Source organism: Odocoileus virginianus, chromosome 32 (assembly GCF_023699985.2).
Source record: "Odocoileus virginianus isolate 20LAN1187 ecotype Illinois chromosome 32, Ovbor_1.2, whole genome shotgun sequence".
Lineage (NCBI taxonomy): Eukaryota > Metazoa > Chordata > Mammalia > Artiodactyla > Cervidae > Odocoileus > Odocoileus virginianus.
The window spans coordinates 36,735,219-36,761,502 of NC_069705.1; the positions used below are offsets into that span (position 1 = coordinate 36,735,219).

The window sequence follows — 26,284 nt, forward strand, 5'->3', positions numbered from 1 at the left end:
GAACCTCGGGGCTCACACCGTAGCCTCAGCCTGGGTTTGGATTCCTAGTTTGCTATCTGTTGTCCCATCTCTGTGCTAAGACTTCACCCCATGAGCTGGAGAGACAGTAAAAAAAACAAAAACAAAAAACTCAGAAACAAAGAAAGAAAAAAGCCCCAATCTGATCAATGCTGAGAAAGATTTGGTGCCTCTTCACATTTTTACTTTATTTGTTTACTTTGGCTGCATCGAGAGGCTGTGGGATCTCAGTGCCCTCGCCAGGAGTGGAACCCAAGCCCTTGGCGGCTAAAGCACCGAGTCCTAACCACTGGACCACCAGGGAATTCCCTTCGGTGTTTTTTAAAAGAATGAACAGAATTAGACTACAACTAGTGGATTTATTCAGAAGTAGAAAGCAGAAGACATTTCCACAGAAAAATAAAACAGCGTATCTTTAAAGCAGTTTTCGAAAAACTGAAGTTCACTGACAAGGCAGGGCAGAGAGAACCCCTGCAGAGCAGGCCACCCGACTCTCAGCCATTGTACGTTAGTTATCCTGACTCACCGCTGATACGTTCACTAAACCCCAACACACACCCCAAAGCCAGAGGCATGTGCCAAAATCTGCGCGAAATGCCTCCAGCTTTATTTTCTAAGAGGCTGTAATAATGCCTCATTGATTGAGTTGTGGCTTCATCTGTCACTCTTCTATTCAACTCCTTCCCATCTGAATAATGCTGTTTTAACACTTCTTTTTTTTTTAAACTAGTAATATCCAATAATTCATATTCGTAAGTATTTATTTGGAGAGCAGTCACTTTGAAACCAAGCAGAGAGGGTTGAGCAGACTTAAGGGGAGGAGAAGCAATAAATTTCTTGTGACAAGAGAGGACAGCGCTGCTCCTCCAGAGAAGACTGGGAAAAAACCTGCTGGGAAAACCACCCATGTGTAAAGTGGACACAAGCTTTGTGGACACACATGTGCGTCTCCACGTGTGCACGTCCTGGCACCTTAGCAACGTGCAGATGACGGCTCCCACCCGCACTGAGGCCTGCAGGCTCCTCTCTGCCCTCTCTGGGGCCGCTCTCCGGAGGGTCCTTGGCCCATGCGGCTCCTTTCGGGAGGCACGGCCAGCCGTAACAAGAGATCGGAGGAGCAGAGGCGGGTGTCTTCCCAGGGCCGTCTCCAGGGACAGGAGGCTCTTTCCAGAAACCTCCCAGCAAGACTTCCCTTTGCGTCTCACTGGGCAGAAGTGAGTCATGTTTCCAAACTGGGGAGAGAGACAGAATGATGGAGATGCACTTGGATCTCTAATTGTTTGAGAAGAGGGTGGGGGCGGGGGGGGGGGGTCATCACATTAGGCGGGAACAGTCTCCTGGCACAGCGGCTGCTCAGTGAGGAAAGCATTTAGGGAGTTCCCTTGGTGGCACGAGTGGTAAAGAATTCCCCTGCCAATGCAAGAGGTGTAAGAGACACGGGTTCCGTCCATCGGTGGGGAAGATTCCCTGGGAGGGAACGGCAACCCACTCCAGTATTCTCGCTGGAGAACCCCATGGACAGAGGAGCCTGGCGGGCTACAGTCTGTGGGGTCACAGAGCCAGACGCCACTGAGCAGGCATGCACGTGGGCGGCCTGGAGGTCAGGCCTCTTCACTTCCAGTGCAGGGGATGCAGGATCAGTCCCTGGTTGGGGGCTAGAGTCCCACATGCCACACAGCCTGGTCAAATATATTTACATATATATATATATAAAATTTTTTTAAATGCCACTGGAAAAAGAAAAAAACAAGTATTTAAAAGGAGGGGCGGGACACGGAGTTGCACGTCTTTCACGGAGTTGCACGTCTTTTCGTTCTCTTCAGCTCCTTTACTCCCAGAGAATCCATTTTGTTGAATTAAAGACTGCTACTTCAGCTGGTTACTATTCTGAGGTTTTGCACAGCTCAGATTAATTTGATATTTCTAAGCCAGGTTACCAAGGTTACAATCCCTTTGGCTAACATTCTCCAAATGTCATATTTAGTGAGCTAGACCTTCGGAACCAGCAGCTGTGACTACATCGGAGCGTGCATCTCAAACCCGCCCAGTCCCGGAACGCCCGAGGCAGATGCTAACGGGGCCTCTCGCAGTGTCCTCTGCCTCCAGACCTCTGGTGGGGGCGGGGGGTGGGGGTGGGGAGGGTTCTACCCTGGCCCCTGCCTTTACTGGCCCAAGAGGACCGCCGGGGGCTCACCAGAGTGGCTTCAGCGTCGGCCCAGTGGCCCTCATGCCTGAGGCTTTCTGAACCATGTGTTTAGAATGCGGCACACAGCAGCCAGCGGACACAGAAAACAGTGAAGAAAAGGTGGTGCTCTTTGAAGGTTCTTTTTTAATGTTTTCTATATAAATATTTTTTTCTCATACACGAAAAGAAAAAAAAAACAACAGCAGGCTAACGGAGCCATAAGCACTTGTTACACCTCCCAGCAGCAGAGGTTCTCGGATGGACTCAGAGTTGAATCCGCTGGCAGACTGGACACCTGTCATAACGAACAACCCCCCGCCCCCTTCCACTGCCAACTCTGCGTGCGCTTTGCCAGGAATGGCTCATCAAAGCAACTACAGATCCTGGTTCCAGAAATCTTGGTCCCTGCAGGCTCTGCCAGCTGCTCCCTCAAACTATCTGCCAAGGCCCCCATGGGAGGCAGGCCCCATCTTACTGCTCTTGGGGGATGGAGGGTGTCTGAACAATGGGCAGCTGCTTACGGGGATATTTACAGAAGGGGTCATCCTTTAGGAAGCGTGGTGGTTCTCCTAAGTGGATAATAACAGCATGCTCATGCAGAATTGTCAAGAAACAAAATAAATATCACCTGTCATTTGGGTGAGTCAACGGCTCTTTCAAGTTGAAAGTTAAACTTTCAGAACAAAACAACCCACAAGATTACATGCTTCCAGCCAAGCGCACTATCTAGTGGCAGGCAGCCAGGGTCCTGGAATTACTGCAAAGGCAGAGCACATTCATGAGACAGCAGCGGCTCCAGCAGCGCAGCGGTGGGCTCATGCAGGGGCCTGTGGGGAGAGGAGGCTCTAGGAAGCACCAGCTCTGGTTCACATCGAGACGGCGCAGATGCCCTCTTTCCTAGATAGATTATGATGAACAGGCATCACTGAGTGACGGCTAAAAGCACTAGGAACAGTGTAAGATTTGAACTCAAAAAAGCAGAAGGGAAATGCATGCAGCCTTTATTCACTCAGTAAATATTTACAAAACATCAATTTTGTGTGTCATGCTATATTACGAAGAGCATCAAAAGATGAAAGCTTGTGTCCTGGAAGGCGCACAGGCTAATAAAATATGTGAGAACAAGCAATTACTGGAACATATGCAAGTCATTACTCATCATTTGTTTTCTACTCAGCATGAGAGATGTGGAAATTTAAGCACTTGATCGGGTATGTAGTGTCTTCTTCCTTCTTTTTGTTTTTAACTACTGTTGTCGTAAGGGTGGGCTTCCCATGTGGCAAAGTGGTTAAACAATCCACCTGGCAATGCAGAGACACAACATACGCAGGTTCAATCCCTGGTTTGGGAAGATCCCCTGGAGGAAGGCATGGCAAACTCCTCCAGTGTTCCAGCTTGGGAAACCTCACAGACAGAGGAGCCCGGTGGGCTACAGTCCCTGGGGGCTGCAAAGACTCAGACACACCTTAGCGACTCAACAATATAATAAGTGCACCTGTGTAATTTTAACTGTTGGGCTCTTCACTTCGCTCTAAGTCTCCAAGCTGATGAAAGCCAGTTAGACACTCCGTACTCTCTGACCCAGCGTTCGCCCTCTCACGACAGAACTGCTTGGTACAGAGGGCTCCAAAGCAAGACTTAAAAATAGACCCTCTTAGGGAAGCTGGGTTTTCTTGTCCAGTTGATAACTTACAAGAAGAACTGTGTTAAGGCTGATAATACTTGAACAACAATAACAAAAATAACAGAAGTAGCAGAAGAAATACTTTGGAGGAAAAAAAATCCCACATATTCATATATGTTTACTGTATAACTAGCATTAACATTATATTTATCTTCATCAGGGTCTATGTCTGACAATATTAAACAAGCAAAAGAGAAAACAGGTTACGATTTGTCATAAATTTTATGCTTGTCCTTCTGAAAAGATGGCAGAAATACATTTCCTTGCCAATGACCCACACATTACAAGCTAAGATAATGGAGGCAATGGCACTGCTCAACTGGAGTCTCAAAATAATAAAAGGTCCAACAAATCTATAAGCATATATTTAAAGTAATAAGTCTAAAAAAGACAGTTTCCCACCAATGTACAAGATGGCTTTTTCCATTAAAAGTGAGTACTAAACCAAAAAATCTCTAATGGAAATAATAGCTCTCAGATTTTGTAATTCTTTATTGCGTTGTATCTGTTTTCAACTCTTTAAGGGAAGGTTAGCATGTCTTTTGCAACCAATGACTTGAATGTTCATCTTAAAAATTCTGCTGACTTGGTCTCTTGTTGTTCTTTTCTCAGAGAAGGATTTATCCTGTCTCTAATTAGAGAGAAAAGAAATTTTTAATGGCCATTAAAATTCACCCATTATGTCCAGGAATGACAGACTAAGTAGTTCAGAACAACCTCCCCACCGTGAACAATTAGTCAAGCTGGACTAGATACAGACGCACTGACGGAGATGCTGCCACGCTGATGAGACAGCAGGTCACGGGGGACAAGAAGCCTGCAGGTGAACCATGGGGACAGCTGGCCTCACAGACAGAGGAGCTCAACCTCAGGTCACCTCAACTCTTGGCAGGAAAATAGGCCAAAAACAAACAAGCACATTAGAGAACATATGGCAGAAAACTAGGAGAAACAACAGATAAAAAAGCCAGAAACTGAAGAAGCCAGAAAATGCAGCTATTGGGCTTAGATTTGGAAACGAATATGATTATGCAAGAGAAATAAGAAACAAACAATTTTGGCAGAACACTGGAAATTAAAAAAAATCCAAATAGAATGATGAGAACTGAAAAATACAAAGAGGTTTTAAAACTTAATATATAGGTGTATTGTAAGAATAGCATTGCTGCTGCTGCTGCTAAGTCACTTCAGTCGTGTCCGCCTCTGTGCGACCCCAAAGACGGCAGCCCACCAGGCTCCTCTGCCCCTGGGATTCTCCAGGCAAGAACACTGGAGTGGGCTGCCATTTCCTTCTCCAATGCATGCATGCATGCTAAGTCTTTCAGTCGCGTCCACTTCTGTGTGACCGCATGGACAGCAGCCCACCAGGCTCCTCTGTCCACGGGATTCTCTAGGCAAGAATACTGGAGTGGGTTGCCATTTCCTTCTCCAAGAATAGCACAACAGTGCTCATTTCACATGCGAGCAAAGAAATGCTCAAAATCCTTCAAGCTAGGTTTCAACAATACACGAACTGAGAACTTCCAGGTGTATAAGCTGGATTTAGAAAAGGCAGAGGAACCAGAGATCAAATTGCCAACATCTGCTGGAACGCAGAAAAAGCAAGAGTTCCAGAAGAACATCTACTTCTGCTTCATTGACTTACATTAAAGCCTTTGACTGTGTGGATCACAACACACTGTGGAAAATTCTTAGAGAGAAGGGAATACCAGACCACATGAACTGTATCCTGACAAACCTGTACGCGGGTCAAGAAGCAACAGTTAGAACTGGACATGGAACAGCAAACTGGTTCCAAATTGGGAAAGGAGTACGTCAAGGCTGCATATTGTTACCCTGCTTATTTAACTTATATGCAGAGTATATCATATGAAATGCTGGGCTGGATGAAGCACATGTTTGGAATCAAGATTGCCAGGAGGAATATCAATAATCTCAGATACGCAGATGATACCACCCTATTGCAAAAGTGAAGAGGAACTAGAAAGTTTCTTGGTGAGGGTGAAGGAGGAGAGTAAAACAGCTGGCTTAAATCTCAACATTCAAAAAACTAAGATCATGGCTTCTGGTCTCGTCACTTCATGGCAAAGAGATGGGAAACAATGGAAGCAGTGACAGAGTATTTTTTTGGGGCTCCAAAATCACTGCGGATGGTGACTGCAGCCACGAAACTAAAAGACGCTTACCCCTTGGAAGAAAAATTATGACAAATCTAGACAGCCTATTAAAAAGCAGAGACATCACTTTGCCAACAAAGGTCCATCTAGTCAAAGTTATGGTTCTTCCACTGCTGCTGCTGCTGCTAAGTCACTTCAGTCATGTCTGACTCTGTGGGACCCCATAGGCGGCAGCCCACCAGGCTCCCCCGTCCCTGGGATTCTCCAGGCAAGAACACTGGAGTGGGTTACCATTTCCTTCTCCGATGCATGAAAGTGAAAAGTGAAAGGGAAGACGCTCAGTCGTGTCTGACTCTTCGTGACCCCATGGACTACAGCCCACCAGGCTCCTCCATCCATGGGATTTTCCAGGCAAGAGTACTGTAGTGGGGTGCCACTGCCTTCTCTGGTTCTTCCACTAGTCATGTACTAATGTGAGTTCAATTCAGTTCAGTCGCTCAGTCATGTCTGACTCTTTGCGACCCCATGGACTGCAGCAAGCCAGGCCTCCCTGTCCATCGCCAACTCCCAGAGTTGCTCAAACTCTTGTCCGTTGAGTCAGTGATGCCATCCAACAAACTCATCCTGTTGTCCCCTTCTCCTCCCTCCTTCAATCTTTCCCAGCATCAGGGTCTTTGCCAATGAATCAGTTCTTTGCATCAGGAGGCCAAAGTATTGGAGTTCCAACCTCAGCATCAGTCCTTCCCATGAATATTCAGGACTGATTTCCTTTAAGATGGACTGGTTGGATTTCCTTGCAGTCCAGGGGACTCTCAAGAGTCTTCTCCAAAACCACAGTTCAAAAGCATCAATTCTTTGGCGCTCAGCTTTCTTTATAGTTCATCTCTCACATCCACGTTTTCTATGCGGCTCAGCTGGTAAAGAATCTGCCTACAATACAGAGACCTGGGTTTGACCCATGGGTTGGGAAGATCCCCTGGAGAAGGGAAAAGCTACACATTCCAGTATTCTGGCCTGGAGAATTCCCACTGCATGAGGTTGCAAAGAGACAGACACAACTGGGAGACTTTCACTTTCACATCCATACATGCTGCCGCTGCTGCTAAGTTCCTTCAGTCGTGTCCGACTCTGTGTGAACCCATTGACAGCAGTCCACCAGCCTCCCCCGTCCCTGGGATTCTCCAGGCAAGAACACTGCAGCGGACTGCCATTTCCTTCTCCAAAGCATAAAAGTGAAAAGTGAAAGTGAAGTCGCTCAGTCGTGTCCCACTCTTAGCGACCCCATGGACAGCAGCCTACCAGGCTCCTCCATCCATGGGATTTTCTAGGCAAGAGTACTGGAGTGGGGTGCCATTGCCTTCTCCCATCCATACATGACTAGTGGAAAAACCACAGCTTTGACCAGATGGACCTTTGTTGGCAAATGTGAAAGTTGGACCCTAAAAGAAGACTGAGCATCAAAGAATTGATGCTTTTGAACTATGATGCTGGAGAAGACTCTTGACAGTCCCTTGGACTGCAAGGAGATCAAACCAGTCAGTCCTAAAGGAAATCAATCCTGAATATTCATTGGAAGGATTGATACTGAAGGTCCAATACTCTGGTCACCTGATGCAAAGAGCCAACTGGAAGAGACACTGATGCCGGGAAAGACTGATGGCAGGAGAAGAAGGGGGTGACAGAGGATGAGACTGTTGGATGGTGTCATGACTCAATGGACAAGAGTTTGTGCAAAGTCCGGGAGATACAGAAAGAACAGGGAAACCTGGCATGCTACAGTCTATGGGGTCGCAAAGAGTCAGACACGACTTAGTGACTGAACAACAATAAAAACAGACCTATATAGGGGGAAGAGTAAAAGAGAAGATACCCAGGACAAAATAAGGAGATGAAAAAGGAAAGATATATACAAACACAGAAAAATCATGAGGCATGGGATACTGAAGGCTCAGGTAACACATGGAGAGAATCCCCAGAAGTAAAAGAAAGAGAAATGCGAATTTTTCAAAGCAGAGGGAAGACTGCAAGTCCATGACCTCGGCGCAGGCTGACAACAGAAGCAACCAAGGTCGAGAGGCATCCGCCTGGACTGCTGGGTGCACCACATCCTTTCCAGGCTACTCCCCTAACCAGGCTGGGACCCCTACACACAGGCTCCCCGATTTCCACCCCACTATACCCTACAGAATGCAGGATTCACAGCCTCACAGGCTTGCTCTGCAGGGCTGCCCAGAAAGGATGCTACTTTACCTGCAGGTGTTACCTCAAGTTTAAGATTAAACCATTTTCATAACTACAGACACAGTATGGATGCTAGCTCTCATGTGGAAACACAAAAATACGATCCTATATTCTACACATGAGAATTCTCTGTTCCACTAGAGGCATTAGCAGATGAAAGATATTTCCTGTAAAGCTGCTTTGTGGTTTAGTCACTAAGTCGTGTCCAACTCTTGCGACCCCATGGACTGTCGTCTGCCAGGCTCCTCTGTCCATGGGATTCTCCAGGCAAGAATACTGGAGTGGGTTGCCATTTCCTTCTCCAGGGGATCTTCCTGACCCAAGAATGGAACCTGGGTCTCTTGCATTGCAGACAGACGCTTTACCAACTGAGCTACGAAGGAAGCTGGTTTATTCAACATTAAATCCAGTTGCAAGATTTTTTTTTTTTAAATGGTCAACAATTATTGTGCTTGATGGAATCTAATCCCTTAGATATATATTTATACATAAAAACATGACTATGTAAAAAAGTCTGAAATTTCAGTTTAACACAGATTGTCTTGAAATCTAACAAAGAATGAAAACAAGCAGGTAAGACCTCAGTTTTGGTGGGGGAAAAGAGAAATGACTGGACACTATCATAACCCTCAAGGCTAAAATTCACACTTCTAAAATAATTAGCCATTAAGCAAATAAAATCAGGATTTTGTTTTTGTCCTTTTTTTTTAAAAGTCTAAAGAATAAAATCAGTTTATATGAGAAGAGTTCAGAAACAAACAGAACTTCCAAGATAAATTGCTTGTTTCAACTACACTAGACATAGTCCCTAAGGCATAAAAGTGGTTCCAAACTCTGTTTCATACTAGAACTAGCTCTGGAGGAATCTTTAAGAATTCTAGGGCCCAAGATGCACCCCATATTAAAGACATCAGGATGTCTAGCGGTGTGAGTCAGGTACCCCAACAACTTCAGATCCTGGACATGGGACCAAGCAGGGGGCCACTGCCCGCAGGCATGACGAGCTCTCGATTCATGAGAGAGACGGCTGTGCAGTGAATGAGGACAAGAGAAATGGATCAGGACGAAGGTCTGAGGAGGGCGGGAAATCCGGGCTGTGTCCTCTGCCCCGAGGAAGGCAAGGTGAACCCTCTGTGCTGAGAGCCAGGTTCCTTCCTGAAGCGCGAGACTATACTGGATGGGGGCTTTCACAGGAAACCCCAACTCAGAAGGTCCCAGGCGGGGCCGAGAGTCCTGTCACCCAGGACTCCTCCAGGGGCATCAGGCCACAGACGCGCCCCGAGAAGACGTGCAGGTGGCCGAGAGGCACCCTGAAAGGGCTCACCACCGCTCAGCACCAGAGAGACGCACAGACGCGCCCCGAGAAGACGTGCAGGTGGCCGAGAGGCACACTGAAAGGGCTCACCAGCACTCAGCACCACAGAGACGCACAGACGCGCCCCGAGAAGACGTGCAGGTGGCCGAGAGGCACACTGAAAGGGCTCACCACCACTCAGCACCGGAGAGACGCACAGACGCGCCCCGAGAAGACGTGCAGGCGGCCGAGAAGCACCCTGAAAGGGCTCACCACCGCTCAGCACCAGAGAGATGCACAGACGCGCCCCAGAGAGAAGACGCGCAGGCGGCCGAGAGGCACCCTGAAAGGGCTCACCACCACTCAGCACCAGAGAGACGCACAGGCGCGCCCCGAGAAGACGTGCAGGTGGCCGAGAGGCACCCTGAAAGGGCTCACCACCACTCAGCACCAGAGAGACGCACAGACGCGCCCGAGAGAAGACGAGCAGGTGGCCGAGAGGCACACTGAAAGGGCTCACCACCACTCAGCACCAGAGAAACGGAGCCGAAACCACAAGGAGCTGCCACCTCACAGCTGCCAGGGTGGCCAGCGTCAAAGGGCCTACAGACGGTAAATGCTGGAGAGGGTGTGGAGAAAAGGGAGCCCTCCCACACTGCTGGTGGGAAGGGAAACTCGTGTAGCCACTCTGGAGAACAGTATTGAGCTTCCTCAAAAACTAAAGTAACCACTTCTGGGCAAATATTCAGAGAAAATTCTAGTTTACAAAGATACACGCACCCCAGTGCTCACTGCAGTGCTGTTGACAACAGCCAGGCCGTGGCAGCGATCTGCATGTCACGGCAGGGGAGCGGGTAAAGAAGCTGTATGGTGTGTGCGTGTGCATGTGTATATCACGCATTGAGCTCAGTCGCGTCCCACTCTTTGCGACCCCATGGACTGTAGCCCAGCAGGCTCCTCTGTCCAGGGGATCCTTCCTGCAAGAATACTGGAGCTGGTTACCATTTTCTCCTCCAGGGGATCTTCACAACCCAGGGACTGAATGAATAAAGAAGTGTGGTGTGAGTGTGTGTATGTAAACGTAATACTCAGCCATAAAAAAGAATGAAACAATGCCATTTTGCAGGAGCACGGATGGACCTGGAGATAATCATACTGAGTGAAGTAAGTCAGACAGAAAAAGACAAATACCATAGCATATCACTTATCTGTGGAATCTAAAATACGGTGCCAATGAATTTATTTCCAAAACGCAGACTGATGAACATAAAACATGGTTCCCAGAGGGTAAGCGGGATGAGAGAGACGAGGAATGTGGTTCCCGCAAACCAGCAGGGGCCAGTCCCCTGCAGGGTGGACGGGACCCACGGGAAGGAGCAGGGCAGGAGAGAGTGCACATGTGACAGGCAGCAAAGGCATGAGTGCTGGCCCGGCTCTGCCCTTCATTTTCCCAAAGGAAAAAGGCTAAGTGGCCACACAGCACCGAGGAAGAAGGCTGGGGCACGGAAACCCATCCTGGATGCAGCCGCGGGCCACCGGCTCACACAGGGCACGGGGACAGGGTGGCCGCCCCGGGCAGGTCTGCAAGCTGCGCCAGGCTCAGGGCGGTCCCCACAGTCATGACACGGGAGCCGGCGGCCCGGGGGGCTTCACACGTGCTGGAGGGTTCGACGTTTCTTTCCCTGAGAATCTGTCTGCCCCTAAAAACTGCCTCCTTCCCGACTGCTCCATGTTTATCACTACAGCTGTCACCTGGATTTCGGGTTTCACTCTATGGTAGTTTGTAGGCCTGCTAACAACGTGGCACAGGATAACGAGGGGCTGATCCAAGAGCTCGGCTGTGAGAGCCCATGGTGAAGAGCAGCAAGTGTGAGTCCTCCTGGAGTGGGGCCCGCGTGAGCCTCCGAGAGAGAGGAGCGGGGCCGCGAGGGCCTCCGAGAGAGAGAAGAGCGGGGCCCGCGAGGGCCTCCGAGAGAGAGAGGAGCGGGGCCCGCGAGGGCCTCCGAGAGAGAGAGGAGCGGGGCCCGCGAGGGCCTCCGAGAGAGAGAGGAGCGGGGCCCGCGTGGGCCTCCGAGAGAGAGAGGAGCGGGGCCCGCGTGGGCCTCCGAGAGAGAGAGGAGCGGGGCCCGCGTGGGCCTCCGAGAGAGAGAGGAGCGGGGCCCGCGTGGGCCTCCGAGAGAGAGAGGAGCGGGGCCCGCGTGGGCCTCCGAGAGAGAGGAGCGGGGCCCGCGTGAGCCTCCGAGAGAGAGGAGCGGGGCCCGCGTGAGCCTCCGAGAGAGAGGAGCGGGGCCCGCGTGAGCCTCCGAGAGAGAGGAGCGGGGCCCGCGTGAGCCTCCGAGAGAGAGGAGCGGGGCCCGCGTGAGCCTCAGACAGAGAGGGGCGGGGCCCGCGTGGGCCTCCGAGAGAGAGGAGTGGGGCCCATGTGAGCCTCAGAGCTGCCCTGAGACAGTGGGGAGGGGAGAGAGGAGTGGGGAGAGAGGGGTGGGGGGGACAGAGAAAGGAGCGGGGACAGAGGGAGAGAGAGGAGGGGAGAGAGGGGGAGAGAGGAGGGGGAAGAGGGGGAGAGAGAAAGGAGGGGAGAGAGAAAGGAGTGGGGACAGAGAGAGGGAGAGAGAGAGAGCAGGTTCCCAGGCTGCAGCCTCGGAAGACCTGAGTCGCAGCAGCAAAACCTTTCCCTCCGATGGTTTCAGGTCAGGCTGTGATCACCTCATAAATGGCCGGGTTCTTCACCTCCTACCTAGAGGCTGTTTACTCGGATTATAGAACAACAATTGCTGGCTCAGCCAACGCTCTCTGCTCGAGAAAAGCTGGTGGCGTTTTTACAAGCGAGAAATGCCCTGGCAAAGGGGCGCAAGGAGGTTGGCTCCAGCAGTAGTAACTCTGTCCTGAATGTAAGCAGTGCTCTTGGTTTTACTGTCAAGAGTTTCCCAACATCCACCCATGATTAATTTTTAAAAAATCAAACGCAAGCTGGATGGAGCAGTTTACGTGGCATTAACCCAGGGCAGAACAGCGCGGCGTGGGCAGCAGCGGAAAGCCTGAAACGATGCTTGCACACACTGACCTTCCGGCCTCTCCCCCTCTTCCTGGACTCCTCCCGCGGTCTGCAGAGGTCCCGGCAGCCTTTCTGTGAGCCGGCCACAACACCGTGTTTTGTTGCTCCGCTTTTCACACCTAAAACCCAAGCGGACTGAAGATTAGTTACAAGTTTACGTGGCCTGAAATACTAATGCAACTTAAGCCGAATAAACTTTTTTTAATTAATTCACTCATTCTGGCAACAGGAAACTATAGTCTTTGACAATAAACATTGCGTACTGCTTGCTCTTTGAGGTCTAGTTATAACATTCCATTGATTATGTTCCAATATCTCAAGGAATTCATAACTCAAGGGTCAGAAACCACCGTGCCTGTCACGTGACAAAGCACTAGTTCCACAGAACCCCGTCTGTCCAGCTGGTGGCCTGATGACGCACCGTGATGCCCACAGGGGTCCCCTGCTGGTCCAGGGGCTAAGACGTCCCGGGGCTAAGACGCCTGGCTCCCAGCGCGGGGGCCCGTGTACCACCCCTCGCGGGCAACCGGATCCCAGGTGCTACAACTAAGCGTTGTCATGCCACAACTGAGACCCTGCACAGTCAAATAAACACCTTTTTTTTTTTTTTTAAAGATGCCTAAACTTTATGTATTATTCAAACTCCGATTCTTAAGTTTTGATCTAATCATCAGGAAACCAGCTTCTCAGAGAAGGTAGTTCTGTATTAGAGGAAATAAATATTAGCTCTGGGGCAAGTCTGAGTTACTCTAGAAAACAGCCTTTGGTATGAAGTTTCAGGTTACAATCTATATAAATGAGAGATGGTGATTTTACGCCCCACAAACTTCCACCTCAGACCAAACTCGTGTCCTGAAAACACACAAGCCAAAAGGAACATATTCATCACGTCAAATGAGGCTTCATCAGATGTTAAATGTAGAAAGCCTAAGCAGCCAACAGTGGAGTGTGAGTTATTTAACTGAGATGCTTCACTGACAGCTGCAGCGTCGTATCCTGCTCCTTGATCTCATTCTCTCTGCCCCAAAGAGCCTGCCTGCTGTGTGACTTTACACTTTGAAGCACTCAGCAGACCAGCCACCACACACACGCCTTCAGTAGGGTAGTGAAGGGTACTCTCAACATGAAGGGCACACGGCAGCCTTGGGCGACACTCGGGGCCCCGCCACGGCCTGCCGACAACGCCATCGCCCTTGGATGCCGACGCACTTGTCAACAAGGTATCCACACGCAGGATCTGCCCACCGAAGATGTTTAGACACACAGATACTGCCCCATCCTTAGAAGGAAATGGCAACCCACTGCAGTATTCTTGCCTGGAAAAGCCCACGGACGGATGAGCCTGGCGGGCTACAGTCCCTGGGGTCACAGAGTCAGATATGACTTAGTGACTAAATAACAACAACAAAGCGTTTTGTAGACAAAGATCCAGAATACACACTATTGCCGCTTAACACCCAAGACAAACATTGCTAATGACATGTTTTCACAACCATGCAGTCAGTCACAGACTGGTATCAGCAAATGACATCTGCGGTTATGTTAAAATATCAGTTCACAGAGAGCTTCAGTCGTTGACTAATGCTTTCTTTAAGGATGTCATCAGTAAACTGCAAGTAGCTGAAAGGACCCAGAAAGGAGAGAGCAGGTCGATCCTACTTCCTTGCCGCAGTTCGGTGAGCAGATGCCGACCCCCAGCGTCCTGGCTCCCCCACCTCCTGAAGACTCTTGCTGTTTGCTCGAGTGGGCTGTCATCACCTCAAAGGTGATCTCACCCCAGCTCAGCAAGTCATCCATCACTGAAGTTCCTCATTTTATGCCTCTTACGAAGACCTCCCAGCCGAGATGAGGCTTGATAAACCCAGCACCTAGTGGATGTCTACCGTGAATGCCTCCGAGAACCTTCAGCTGGCGTGCTACGTACACCCTGTATCTGCTCTTCCTCCAGCACGCCCCAGTGTGGTGAGTGTTATCAACCATCCAGGACCGAAGTCATAAATCCTAGACTCTCTTCTCTCCTCACGCTCACTCTTCATTACACAAGTGATTCACTGCCTCCATTTCAAAGGAAAAAAAGGCCAAATACAAAGGGAAAAACTTCACAGCCCCAGAATGTCTATCATTACGTTACGCTGCCTGAACTTTGGCCAATTAAAAATTTGTCTGGGTTCAAGTACCCATACATCAAGGTGAGAAAGTGACCCCAGCTGACTCTCAGAGGGCATCAGTTAAATCACTACCTCCCCTCACCTCACAGAGATAAGCAGGATTAAGAACTATTTCAATACTGAGGGCCGATCTCTCTGGGGCAGAACCATGGGGAGGCAGCATGAAAACACACGGTTGAGAAAAAACATTAAATTTCTTAAGAGCTACATGGCCTACGGCAAGGTCCTGCCCAGGGCAGAGCAACACAAAACCAACTCTTACTCTCAACATCCATCCTCCTGCACACCCCACCGTCCTACTTCTAAGACAGAGAATTAAGACTAATAACCCTACTGCTAATAACATATTTAAGCAATTACTATTTACCGGAACAAGACACTCTGCAAGATCAGAGACCAAAAAGGTTTGAGAGGGCTGATTTAAGAGTCTATAATTTCAATGACAAAGGCACATACTAAGACATTTTAACACTGTCCCAATGGGAAATTTCTTCTGAGCTCCTAAAATCTGAATAATGAATTACTGAAGAGCGATGTAGAATGCAGAATTTTGAGACTGTGGGAAGAAAGTCCTTTCTACATATACTTTTGGGATTTGGGATACATGCAAGCTCGCAGGTTCTATGCAAGCAAGACACAGCTGACGATTCACGCGCGCACACACACACACAGCTGCCAAAACATCAAGTTCATTTTGTTAGCCAAGAAGAAAGTCAGTGTGAAACGGATAGCCAGTCTAGGTTTGATGCATGAGACAGGATGCTCGGGCTGGTGCACTAGGATGACCCAGAGAGATGGGATGGGGAGGGTGGTGGGAGGGGGGTTCAGGATGGGGACACATGAGCACCCATGGCTGATTCATGTCAATGTATGGCAAAAGCCATTACAATAGTGTAATTAGCCTCCAATTAAAATAAATAAATTTGTATTAAAAAAAAAACTGAAAGGTCAAGGACAAAAAACAAAGCCAAACTAAAATCTAATCATAATCTTCAAAAGATGATGTGCCATCATTTCCTTTATAATCACTGTACAGATAATTAAAACATGGATTTTAAACACGCAGACCAGTTTTAATACCATATAACCCCTCCCATCGGGAGTCACCTCTCCATCTTTTTAATTCCTTGATCCTTGTATGTAGGTTAACCTGACCACATGCTCCCCACACGTCTGAGCTTGAAGGAGAGGGACAGAGCTTCAGATCACTGTTACCCTGCCGGTGCTCACGTATTGAACATAGCAGGTGCAGAGTACACATATGATTAATTAGGAAACAAATGAAGTCAAGTAATCAACAGGTTCTAACACCTCCCTTGTAGTCAGCCTTCCTGCTAAGGCTGAGTAACCTACATCGAGCTGCCAGGACCGCTCACCAGGTGAGAGGACTGGCAGGTTCCAGAGGAGAGGATACGGGCAGGCACTCAGGCTAAACACGACACCTTAGAGGCAACTCCTGTAAACCTCCCCCCAAACACTCGGTGCTCTGGCAACTGGCAAAATGGATTAAAGAAATGATATCACCAGCTATCAGTCAGAGTAAACGATGCCAGCAATGTCTCTCAGTTAAATTCAGGGACAGGCTAAAGTATCACAGGACCCTCCTACCCCTGTATGAACAGGGCAGGTGCCAAAGCTGGTACCTGGGGGTCATATCCAAGACTTGGTCCCAAATGGCTGCATGAGAAACCATAGGGCTGAGGGCTTCTTAGCAGCCTGATGCTGCCCAGCATGCAGAAAGGAGCCCTGAGAATCCTGTCCGCCTCTTGTGAACCTTTCAGATCAGGTGCAGACAGAGGAGCCTGGTATGCTACAGTCCATGGGGTTGCAAGTCGGACACAACTTAGCGACTAAACCATCACCACCACCACCACAGTTAACCTAAAGGACAACACCTGAGACGTCAGCACATTGATCTGATCTGTGGACAGTCCCCCATTTGCGTGCCAAACTGTTTAATAAATATCTGTGTCTGGAGACTTGCTTTCCACAAGAGCTGGTAGACGGAGCTCGCATTATAGAAATGTGCTAAGAAGCCTTCATCAGCCTCTACCGGTGACTACTATTTATGAAAAAGAACCTAATAACTGGACAGGGCTGAACAGTTTAGATAAGGTATGTCTCTGTGCTGACATGCAACTCCATCATTCACAGACAAGCCTCGATCAGCCCAAGGGACCGGGGGAGGGTGTGGGCCTGGGAAGGATCTCCTTCTGCTCTTGCCCACGGCCACGTGGCGCCAGTGTAAGGAGCCCTTCAGTGACCTTTGTTAGTGAAAAAGCATCAGTGGCCCGGCTGTGCAGTAGGTCAGGAAGAGTCGGATTCATCAGCTTGACCATGAAGACCCACTCAGGTGGGTGCCTGAAGAGCTGTGGTCAGACATCCCAAGTGGGGAGGAGGAGCAAAAGCCATTTCCACACGTTAAGTAACAACGAGTAGCATTATATACTTCCTGTCCTGCAGTGCCAGGAGTTAAAACCGTGGGATCTCAAATTCTCATGAAAATTTGATGTGATCTATTTCCCACAAGCTAGCTACAGTTCCAGCAATGACTTACAGACCTTGAGGAAAGGGCAAAGCACACATTTACTCAAAACCCAGGCGACTGCATAACCGACGTGCTTCATCTGCACTGGGAGAGCCCGCTACAAAGAACATGTGGGGGACACTCTCGGGGAATCCCACAGACCTTTCCTAGGCAAGCATGAGCTCCAGGAAGACATTTGCTCAGGGACTGGGAGCAGGATCTGGCAGTCCCCATCCATGTGAAATAGCATTTCCAAAGGTGAAATCCCTAAAATCTTACTACGTGGCATTAGGAAACATTAACATCAATTTTGGTGACAAGAGCTCTTAAACTGAACCCCTATTAAGTTATCCCTCCCCCAAAGGAGAATTCTATCCTCATTAGAATTGTGTTACAAAAAAATTACTGAACTTGTGTTTCATCAATAAAAAATTGGTGAAAATGGTTTTCTCACTATACCTACATACCTTGATTTTGCCTGATCCACAAAGTTCAAAATATTTTGACTTGTTACAGGAAAACTTCACTGACTCCTGAAATACATTTAAAGATGAGGCAGTTCTGCTGCTCCATTGACATCAATATGGAAATGCCTGACACGTTTCAAAGACAAAAGACGGCATTAAGGCAACAGGATACCATAGTCTTACATATGCAGTAAAACTCCCTAAGACATCTTGAACTTAAGGTGCTTATGGACAACCCCCCCACCCCCGAATATCTGGAACGAAACGCAACTGCTGGCAGCCTGTCTCTAGCAGACACCAACCACGGCCTGTTCACAAAGCACCCAGGGTCACATCCAAAACATCAATCACAACTGGCTTCTCATCACACCTGGAGACAAAAGCAAAGCACCCCAGGCTTGCCCCTGCCTGACAGCACTTCCTCCCAGTCGCTCTCAGCCCAGAGTAGCTGCTGCTGCAGTGGTCTCACCGCAGCTTCTACCTCAGGACATTGGCACTTGCCGTTTCCACAGGCTGAAACACGGCCCCCAGCCACAGGGTACCTCTTCTCCTGTGTCCAGGCCTGAGGGCCGAGGCCACCACCTCCGAGAAGCCCTCCCGGGCTGCCTTCTCTAACCAGCACACTTCTGCTCATGCTTCTTGCTACCTGACGTGATGCTGACATTCCCATGCTGTCCATCCATCTCATTAGGACATGGCCTCTGCGTGTGTGGGGTGGGGGAAGACGGGGGTCACTGCCCGCTTCTCTCCCATCTCCCTGAGAATCAGAGGGGACCACGGGACACAACAGCTGCATGGAAATAGCTGCTAAATGAACCAACAAAAGGAGGCGAGGTCAGGACGGTTTTACTCTTTTTAGCAATCTGTCACACTGAGCATGTGCTTGTTTAGTTTATGAAACTAGAAAACAAAGTTTTGAAAGAAAAAACTACTGGTTAATAGGGAACGTTTCATGCAAAGATGGGCACAACAAAGGATAGAAACAGGATGGTCCTAACAGAAGCAGAAGATATTAAGAAGTGGCAAGAATACACAGAAGAACTGTACAAAAAAGGTCTTATGGGCCCAGATAACCACGATGGTGTGATCACTCACCGAGAGTCAGACATCACAGAGTGGAAGTGAAGTGGGCCATGGGAAGCATCACTATGAACAAGCTAGTGGACGTGACAGAATTCCAGCTGAGCTATTTCAAATCCTAACAGATGATGCTATTAGAGAGCTGCACTCAACATGCCAGCAAATTTGGAAAACTCAGCAGTGGCCACACGACTAGAAAAGGTCAGTTTTCATTCTAATCCCAAAGGGCAATGCCAAAGAATGTTCAAACTACCACACAATTGTGCTCATCTCACATGCTAGCAAGATAATGCTCAAAATCCTTCAAGTTAGGCTTCAACAGTACATGAACTGAGAACTTCCAGATGTGTAAGCTGGATTTAGAGAAGGCAGAGGAACCAGAGATCAAATTGCCAACATCTGTTGGATCACAGAAAAAAAAAAGAACTCCAGAAAAACATCTACTTCTGCTTTACTGACTACACCAAAGCCTTTGACTGTGTGGATGACAACAAACTGGAAATTTCTTAAAGAGATGGGACTATCAGACCACCTCACCTGCCTCCTGAGAAACCTATATGCAGGTCAGGAAGCAAGTTAGAACCAGACACGGAAAGACAGACCGATTCCAAATAAGAAAAGGATATTGTCACCCTGCTTGTTTAACTTATATGCAGAGTACATCATGAGAAACGCTGGGCTGGAAGAAGCACAAGCTGGATCAGGACTGCTGGGAGAAATATCAATAATCTCAGATATGCAGATTACACCACCCTAACAGCAGAAAGCGAAGAGGAACTAAAGAGCCTCTTGATGAAGGTGAAAGAGGACAGTGAAAAAGCTGGCTTAAAACTCAACCTTCAAAAAACTAAGATCATGGCATCTCCCATCACTTCATGACAAACAGATGGGGAAACAACGGAAACAGTGGAAGACTTTATTTCCTTGGGCTCAAAAATCACTGCAGATGGCAACTGCAGTCAAAGATGCTTGCTCCTTGGAAGAAAAGCTATGACCAATCTAAACGGTGTATTAAAAAGAAGAGACATCACTTTGTTGACAAAAGTCCATCTAGTCAAAGTTATGGTTCTTCCAGTAGTCACGGAGGGATGTGAGAGTTGGACCCTCAAGAAGCCCGAGAGCTGAAGAACTGATGCTTTCAAATTGTGTTGCTGAAGAAAACTTGAGAATCCCTTGGACAGCAAGGAGATCAAACCAGTCAATCCTAAAGGAAATCAGTCCTGAGTAATCATTGGAAGGACTGACGCTGAAGCTCCAATACTTTGGCCACCTGATGCAAAGAGCCGACTCACTGGAAAAGACCCTGATGCTGGAAAAGATCGAGAGCAGGAGGAGCGCGCAACAGAGGATGAGATGTTTGGATGGCATCAGCGATTCGATGCACCCGAGTTTGAGCAAACTCTGGGAAATAGTGAAGGACAGGGAAACCTGGTGTGCTGCAGTTCATGGGGTCATGGAGTCAGACAGGACTGAGCGAATGAATGACAGTCACTTCAGTTGTTACCTTTTAAAAACTCAGGTTTCTCCCTCCATGCACTTTTCTACTGACATTTATTTCTGAGTCTCTTAGAAACTCGTTCTCACAAGCTCTACAGCACATCTGAGATACTACCGAGGGCAATGAGTCAAAGTAAACAGAAAGCATAAATTGGAAAAAGACTTTTATTTCAACATCATTGTGGAGAGGCACAGCTTGATGTACAGACTGGGCTCTGCTGCCCGAAGTTTCAGCGTCTCTCGACGTCTAAGACAGCTGCAGGCAAAGTGCATTTACCTGTGCTGGCTTCCCGAAGAGGGGACCTTCCAGGCGGGCCGACTACGGACCTCCTAAAACATTGGTGGGTCCTGAGTTTACATAACAAAACAAGCGAATACGGTGAGGTTACAAGATAGTTAGGTCTTTTCCTGCCCTAAATTCAGTGATTTTCTGTCTACTGAAATGACATAAAACAAGGGGCATCTAGATGTCCTGACATTAGTGCACTGAGAATATCTGACCCCATCTCTGAGTCAGACTGAGTTATTCTGGGGTCCTTCCGACACCCCATGACCTCAGACCCCACAGGGCCCTGGACACGGGGTGAGTCCCAGAGGAGGACAATCATTGCTCACAGTATTGGGCTGTAGGGTGCTTCATACTACCTGAGAGCAGATTTTTATTTTTACTTGATTTATGTTTGCACATCATTAAGTATTATTAAAAAGCTGCGATGAAAACAGAGAATGAGAATGTAAGGTTCAAGATCAGGATCTTCTTAATTACTACAACTCTGTATACCCACTGTTTTCTATTAACTTAGTTCTGACATCATTTTAAAGTAAATATTTTGAAAGCACATACCAACCATAAAGGAACATAAAATAAAGGTTGTCAAATTTTACGTATTTTATAAATATTTAATAAAGTTTTATATAGATGAGAAAGCTCAGATATAAAAACGTTAATAATACACAGACTAAATTCTCTGAGATAATTCTGAGGAGTCTAAACCCAAGGGAAAAATACGCAATACAACTATGTCCATTTCAATCCCTATGACTTCTCCATTTTAAAAAGGTTAAGACGGGCGAAAAAAAAAAGATGAAGGTTAAGATGATTTCAGGATTTAACAAAATAATGAAGAATAAACTTGGCCTCACTGAAATTTTAACCCAATCTTTAGGTGGAGATGATTTAAGTTCATGATTTTTCACTTTTGACTGCTGAAACCTATTTGTGCATATAATCAGAAAGTCAAAAAGGTTTTCTACTGTTGTTACTTTTGCTATAATGACATAAACTGCTACCATGGTTTTAATTAGATAGGAATAAATCTATTTAAATTATACCCTTAAAGCAAATAAAAAGAAGTCTAAAAAGGTCTATTACAATGAACTACTTGCTTAAAGTATTTTAAAAAAATATTTCTTCAGAACTAACACCAGATAGTTTTTTCAAAAAGAAATATTGATAACTTACTTTCACATTTATGCTTTTGTCTTTTCTTGACAAAATGCATGATTTACACTGCCATAATTTCCCTTCTAAAATAAACAGCTTCACTGTTATAAACAGATGCATGATTTACACTGCCTTAATTTCCCTTTTAAAGTAAACAGCCTCCCTGTTATAAACAGATCATTTTAAAAGCTCTCCACTAGTGTGCATCTTTGCTCAGTGATGCTGCAATGAGAGGCTACAGTGAAACCAGGACAAACACCCTCTCTAGGCCATTCTTCACAAAAGACAGCCCCTATAGGACTTAGAGAAATGTATTCATAACAACAGGCTTAAGCAAGGAACCTAGAACCTCCTTAGGGCAGTAGGCTGTCTATTCCTCAGGAATAATGAATTTACCATTGTAAATATCAAACATACGTTCTTCAAAGTTTTTTTAAAAAGGAAAAAAAGAAATACTCTGCTTATGAAAAAGCTGTGTTAGGTGTGGCTGACGGACGCCCTGTTGCACATTCTCAGAGCGCAGAGACCTGTAAAAGGAGGCTCACGTACTTTCTCTACTTCCTTGGGCTGGCGCTTTCCTCTCCGTGGATCCTTCCTCAGCACAGTCACCTACAGAGTTCAGTTCACCCTCACTGTGTGCTTCAGCAGACTCCGTCGTTTCGAGAGTAGGGCCTTCTTTCTGCATGCTCTGGGTGTCAGTGCATTCTTTCCTCTCCTCCCTGCTTCCTTTCAGAGGGCTGGGGTCTCTCTGTGGTTCCGTCCAGGGGACGAGTCCGCTGGGGGCGTGCGGAACGTCACCCCCAGCAGGGCGGGCATCGCCCCCACCCTGGGCCTCGGCCTGGGCACAGGGCCCGGGGGTCCCGTCAGCAGCAGGCATGCCCCCCGAGGTCCCGCCGCCCAGCCCCGCGTCTGCCCCGGAGAGCGCAGGCCTCTCCAGGCAGGGGCCGGGCTTCACCGTGGAGCAGGTGCCGACGGCGGGTCTGGGGCCTCTGCCAATGAGGGAGAGGTCAGCCCTGTCCAGGAGGCTGGTCCTCTCGGTCTTGGAAAGGCTCCTTTGGCCTCGGAGCGGAGGGGGGCTGGAGGGCAGCTGCTCCCCAAGAAGCCCCTCCGAGACCCTCTCCTTGAGATTGTCAGGAGAAAAGTAATCATCGTACGAGGACTCCTCGAGGGCCAGACTCTTGACAGCGGGCCTCCGCACAGAGCACAGGCCGCTCTCAGCTTCCCACAGCCGCAGGCAGGCTACTGGACGCTGCCGGAGGGACCGCCTCCTCTTCCGCCCCTCCTCTGAGGCTGGCCAGTTCTCCGGGGTCTTCCTTCTCTTGATGGAGGAGCCCAGGGCTTGTGCACGGCCCTCGGGGCAGCCTTTCGTAGCAGAGGACACAGGAGACAAACGCCTCTTCCCGTCAGACAGCCCCTGGGCCGCCGGCCGCGATGGCTTCGAGACGGGGGTGACAACCCCACCTGCAGCCCTGCTCTGCTGGGGGGTCTCTGCCTTGGGAGGACTGCTGGTGGATCTGGGAGGAGTCCAGAGACCCAGGGGACGGGGAACTGCTGAGGGGCTGCCACGGCCTGTCTGCAACACCGGCGACGCAGCGCACAGATCACTTTCCCTCTCAGTGATGAACTCGCCCCACTTCCTCTCCCGGGTCCCACTTGCAGAGCCTCCACAAGGATCGTCAGCAGACATGGGCAGACCACCGGCAGAAGAGTTATCTGGAACACATGAAAGACGAATTCACTTTTTAAGGGTTTAAATTAGTATAGAAGTACTTGTCAGTACAATACAACGATGCTCCCTGAGCGCAGCTCCTGGTGCAGAAGGGTCCTCCTCCCGCCCTGTCAGGATGCCTTCCAGCTGGCACTTCCAAGCAGGAAGGCCAGGCTCCCTGCGCCTCAGACAGGATGGGATCGAGAGGTGGGAAGGCTGGGGTCCCCATGCCTCAGACAGGATGGATCGGGAGGCGGGAACGCACTCCAGACGCCCACCCACTGGGCGCCTGGCTCCAGGAAGAGTCATGGACCCCCGAGGAAGCTGGAACTCTACATGGAAGGCCACCACGTCCAGGCTCCAGCGCTATGGACTCCACACCTGAGTTGACAGCGGGTCTTACCCCACCTACAGCATTAACGCTCTACTCAGAGGGGAAGAACGGAGGTAACCCCCAGGGAACGGGGGGAATCCCAGCAGGTGGACGGTGCCGTGTGTCCCGAAGCCCATAGCTGGAAATGCAGCACACATTTAATTCTATTAATAGCAGCTGAATTAAGCTCAGCTCACTTTTCAAAAGGCTGACAAGCAGCATGACATGGCCTAGGAGTACAGATGCTGAAGTCAGACAGCCTTGGTCAAAGCCTGGCCTGGTCAGCCAAACGGCAGGCCCTCGTACGAACTGTCTGCCTGCACCCTGGCCTGGTGCTCTCACAGAATGGGGACAGCAGTGTCCACACCACAGGGCTAATAGGAGAACCGGATGAGACGAAACAAGGAAACCCCGTTATAGTTGTCACTCGTTTCCAACTTACATGAAATAACACGCATCAGGCATGAAGTACAAAAGATGGAGATAATTCAAGACACGTGGGCAAATAATTTCAACACAAAGAGATTAAAGACTAAACCACGCACAAAACGAAGCCTCTGTTTAAACTCCCAGTATCTTGGTTGTCCTTTCTTATTGTGGTGGCTTTCAGAAGACAGTCCGTAACAGTTCACAACTTTTGAATCTATTCCTGCCACGGACCACTGCTATTTACATGGCCCCTGGTGGCTTGGAGGTTAAAGTGTCTGACTCCAATGCCGGAGACCTGGGTTTAATCCCTGGGTCGGGAAGATCCCCGGGAGAAGGAATTGGCAGCCCACTCCAGTATTCTTGCCTGGAGAATCCCATGGATGGAGGAGCCTGGTAGGCTACAGTCCGCGGGGTCACAAAGAGTCAGACACGACTGAGCGACTTCACTCACGATGGGGGCTGGTGACACAGTTTTAAGAAATGGAATATGACCAGAAAGACAACACCCAAGAAAAGAGATCATTTAGAGTGAAATAAGGACTTCCATTTATAGAAAACCACATTCATAATACAAAACTCTAGTTTTACCAGTTCTTTCCAACACTGATTCTAATTAGAAATCCTCTGTTTTTTTATTTCCTGTAGTTTTTGTGATCTATACCTACTTCCCGACTTGTTCATACATTCATTACACAATGTGTGAACCAACTCTCTCCTGGCTCTATCAGTTCTCAGTATCATAAGCTCACTGCATAGTTTAAATCACTGTATGGTTTAAACACAGTACTTTAAACTCACTGTAGTTTAAACTGCATGCAGATTGGCTCATGTACAATTTTTTTTTTTTTAATGAGCAATTGATTCTGTGCCAAGAAAGCAAATATCTAGGAGAAAAAGCAGGGGAACCAAAAGCATGCTTAAGTCATATAATTACTCATGCCTTAATTTTAGTAAAGCATCTATTTTTGTAAATTACGACACCAAATTTCAGAGTGAAATTCACAAATTCTAGCTTTTAATTGTTTTTCTCATTAGAAAAAACTTCAAACAGGAAAATCATATTATCAATATTAAATATATCACAGAAAAGAAAATAATTTTACCTGAACACAAAGTATCATGTGAAAGGTTCAAAGATGCTTCACATAGAGAGTTCACAGTGTTATCATCAGGCTGTTCAATCATCTGGGAGGCTGAAAACACAATCACAACTCCTCATTAACACAGCTCTGAGCTCTGGGAGCAGATGAGGCTGATAGCAGGCCCACTCCTTCTGCTCTTGTATGACACACACACAACTTACTCCTTGTACTTCCTATTCTAGACTTCAGCAACACAATAAGCACAAAAACTGAGTCTTACTCAAATCTACTGCTTATAAGAGTCATTAAAATAGTTATACAAGTCATTCCATAAAAAAGGCATAAACCCCTAGGATAATAAAATTTGGAAGGGATCTGGGGAGTCGGCCACCTTGAACGAAAGTAGAAGCTCAACAGAGGCAAACAAAACCTTTCAGTCGGTCTCACTGCTCCACAGCCAAGGCCTTTTTTCACAATAATCACAGACTGCTGCCTCTTTGAGCAAAGCAGTGGTTCTCAACCAGGGATCGCCTGGGTGCCCAGCAGACACCGCTGGGCATCACGCGGGTGGGGTGGGGTGGACCGTGCGCGAGTTGCGGGCATCGAGCAGGCAGAAGCCAGGGACACTGCTGAACCTTCTGTCAGGCACAGGACTGCCTCTCCAGCAGCAAAGGAAGATCCAGCCGCGATGTGCGGCGTGCAGAGGCTGGCAAACCCTGGGGGTTTCACAGGGAGCCCTCAGGCGATCAGCCATTTAACAAGCAAGGCCATGGGTGTTATTTTCAAAGGCCCCGCAGATCAGAAACAAAATCGATACCTTGGTCACACAGACAAAGACTTTTTTTGAGGAGACTATAAAGGATACTTTTCTGAGAAAACAATTATAAAATAAGAATAGACCAAGATAAGGAAGGT

At 48.2% G+C, this 26,284-nt stretch overlaps 1 protein-coding gene across 12 annotated transcripts in view; it reads right to left on the reverse strand.

Moving 5' to 3' along the window:
* MCPH1 (microcephalin 1) overlaps positions 1 to 26,284 on the reverse strand; it is a 220,807-nt gene that overhangs the window by 166,759 nt on the left and 27,764 nt on the right. For 11 of the 12 annotated variants that reach the window (XR_011485191.1, XM_070460140.1, XM_070460145.1 and 8 more), the window contains 3 exons: positions 25,391 to 25,480; positions 22,327 to 23,490; positions 12,604 to 12,713 (listed from right to left, as the gene is read on the reverse strand). Coding sequence is in view for 11 of the 12 variants with exons in the window: in XM_070460140.1 (XP_070316241.1) it covers positions 12,604 to 12,713; positions 22,327 to 23,490; positions 25,391 to 25,480 (1,364 nt within the window). In the remaining variant the exon portion in view is untranslated. The remainder of the gene's footprint in view (positions 1 to 12,603; positions 12,714 to 22,326; positions 23,491 to 25,390; positions 25,481 to 26,284) is intronic. The other variant, XM_070460139.1, reaches the window with a different exon arrangement.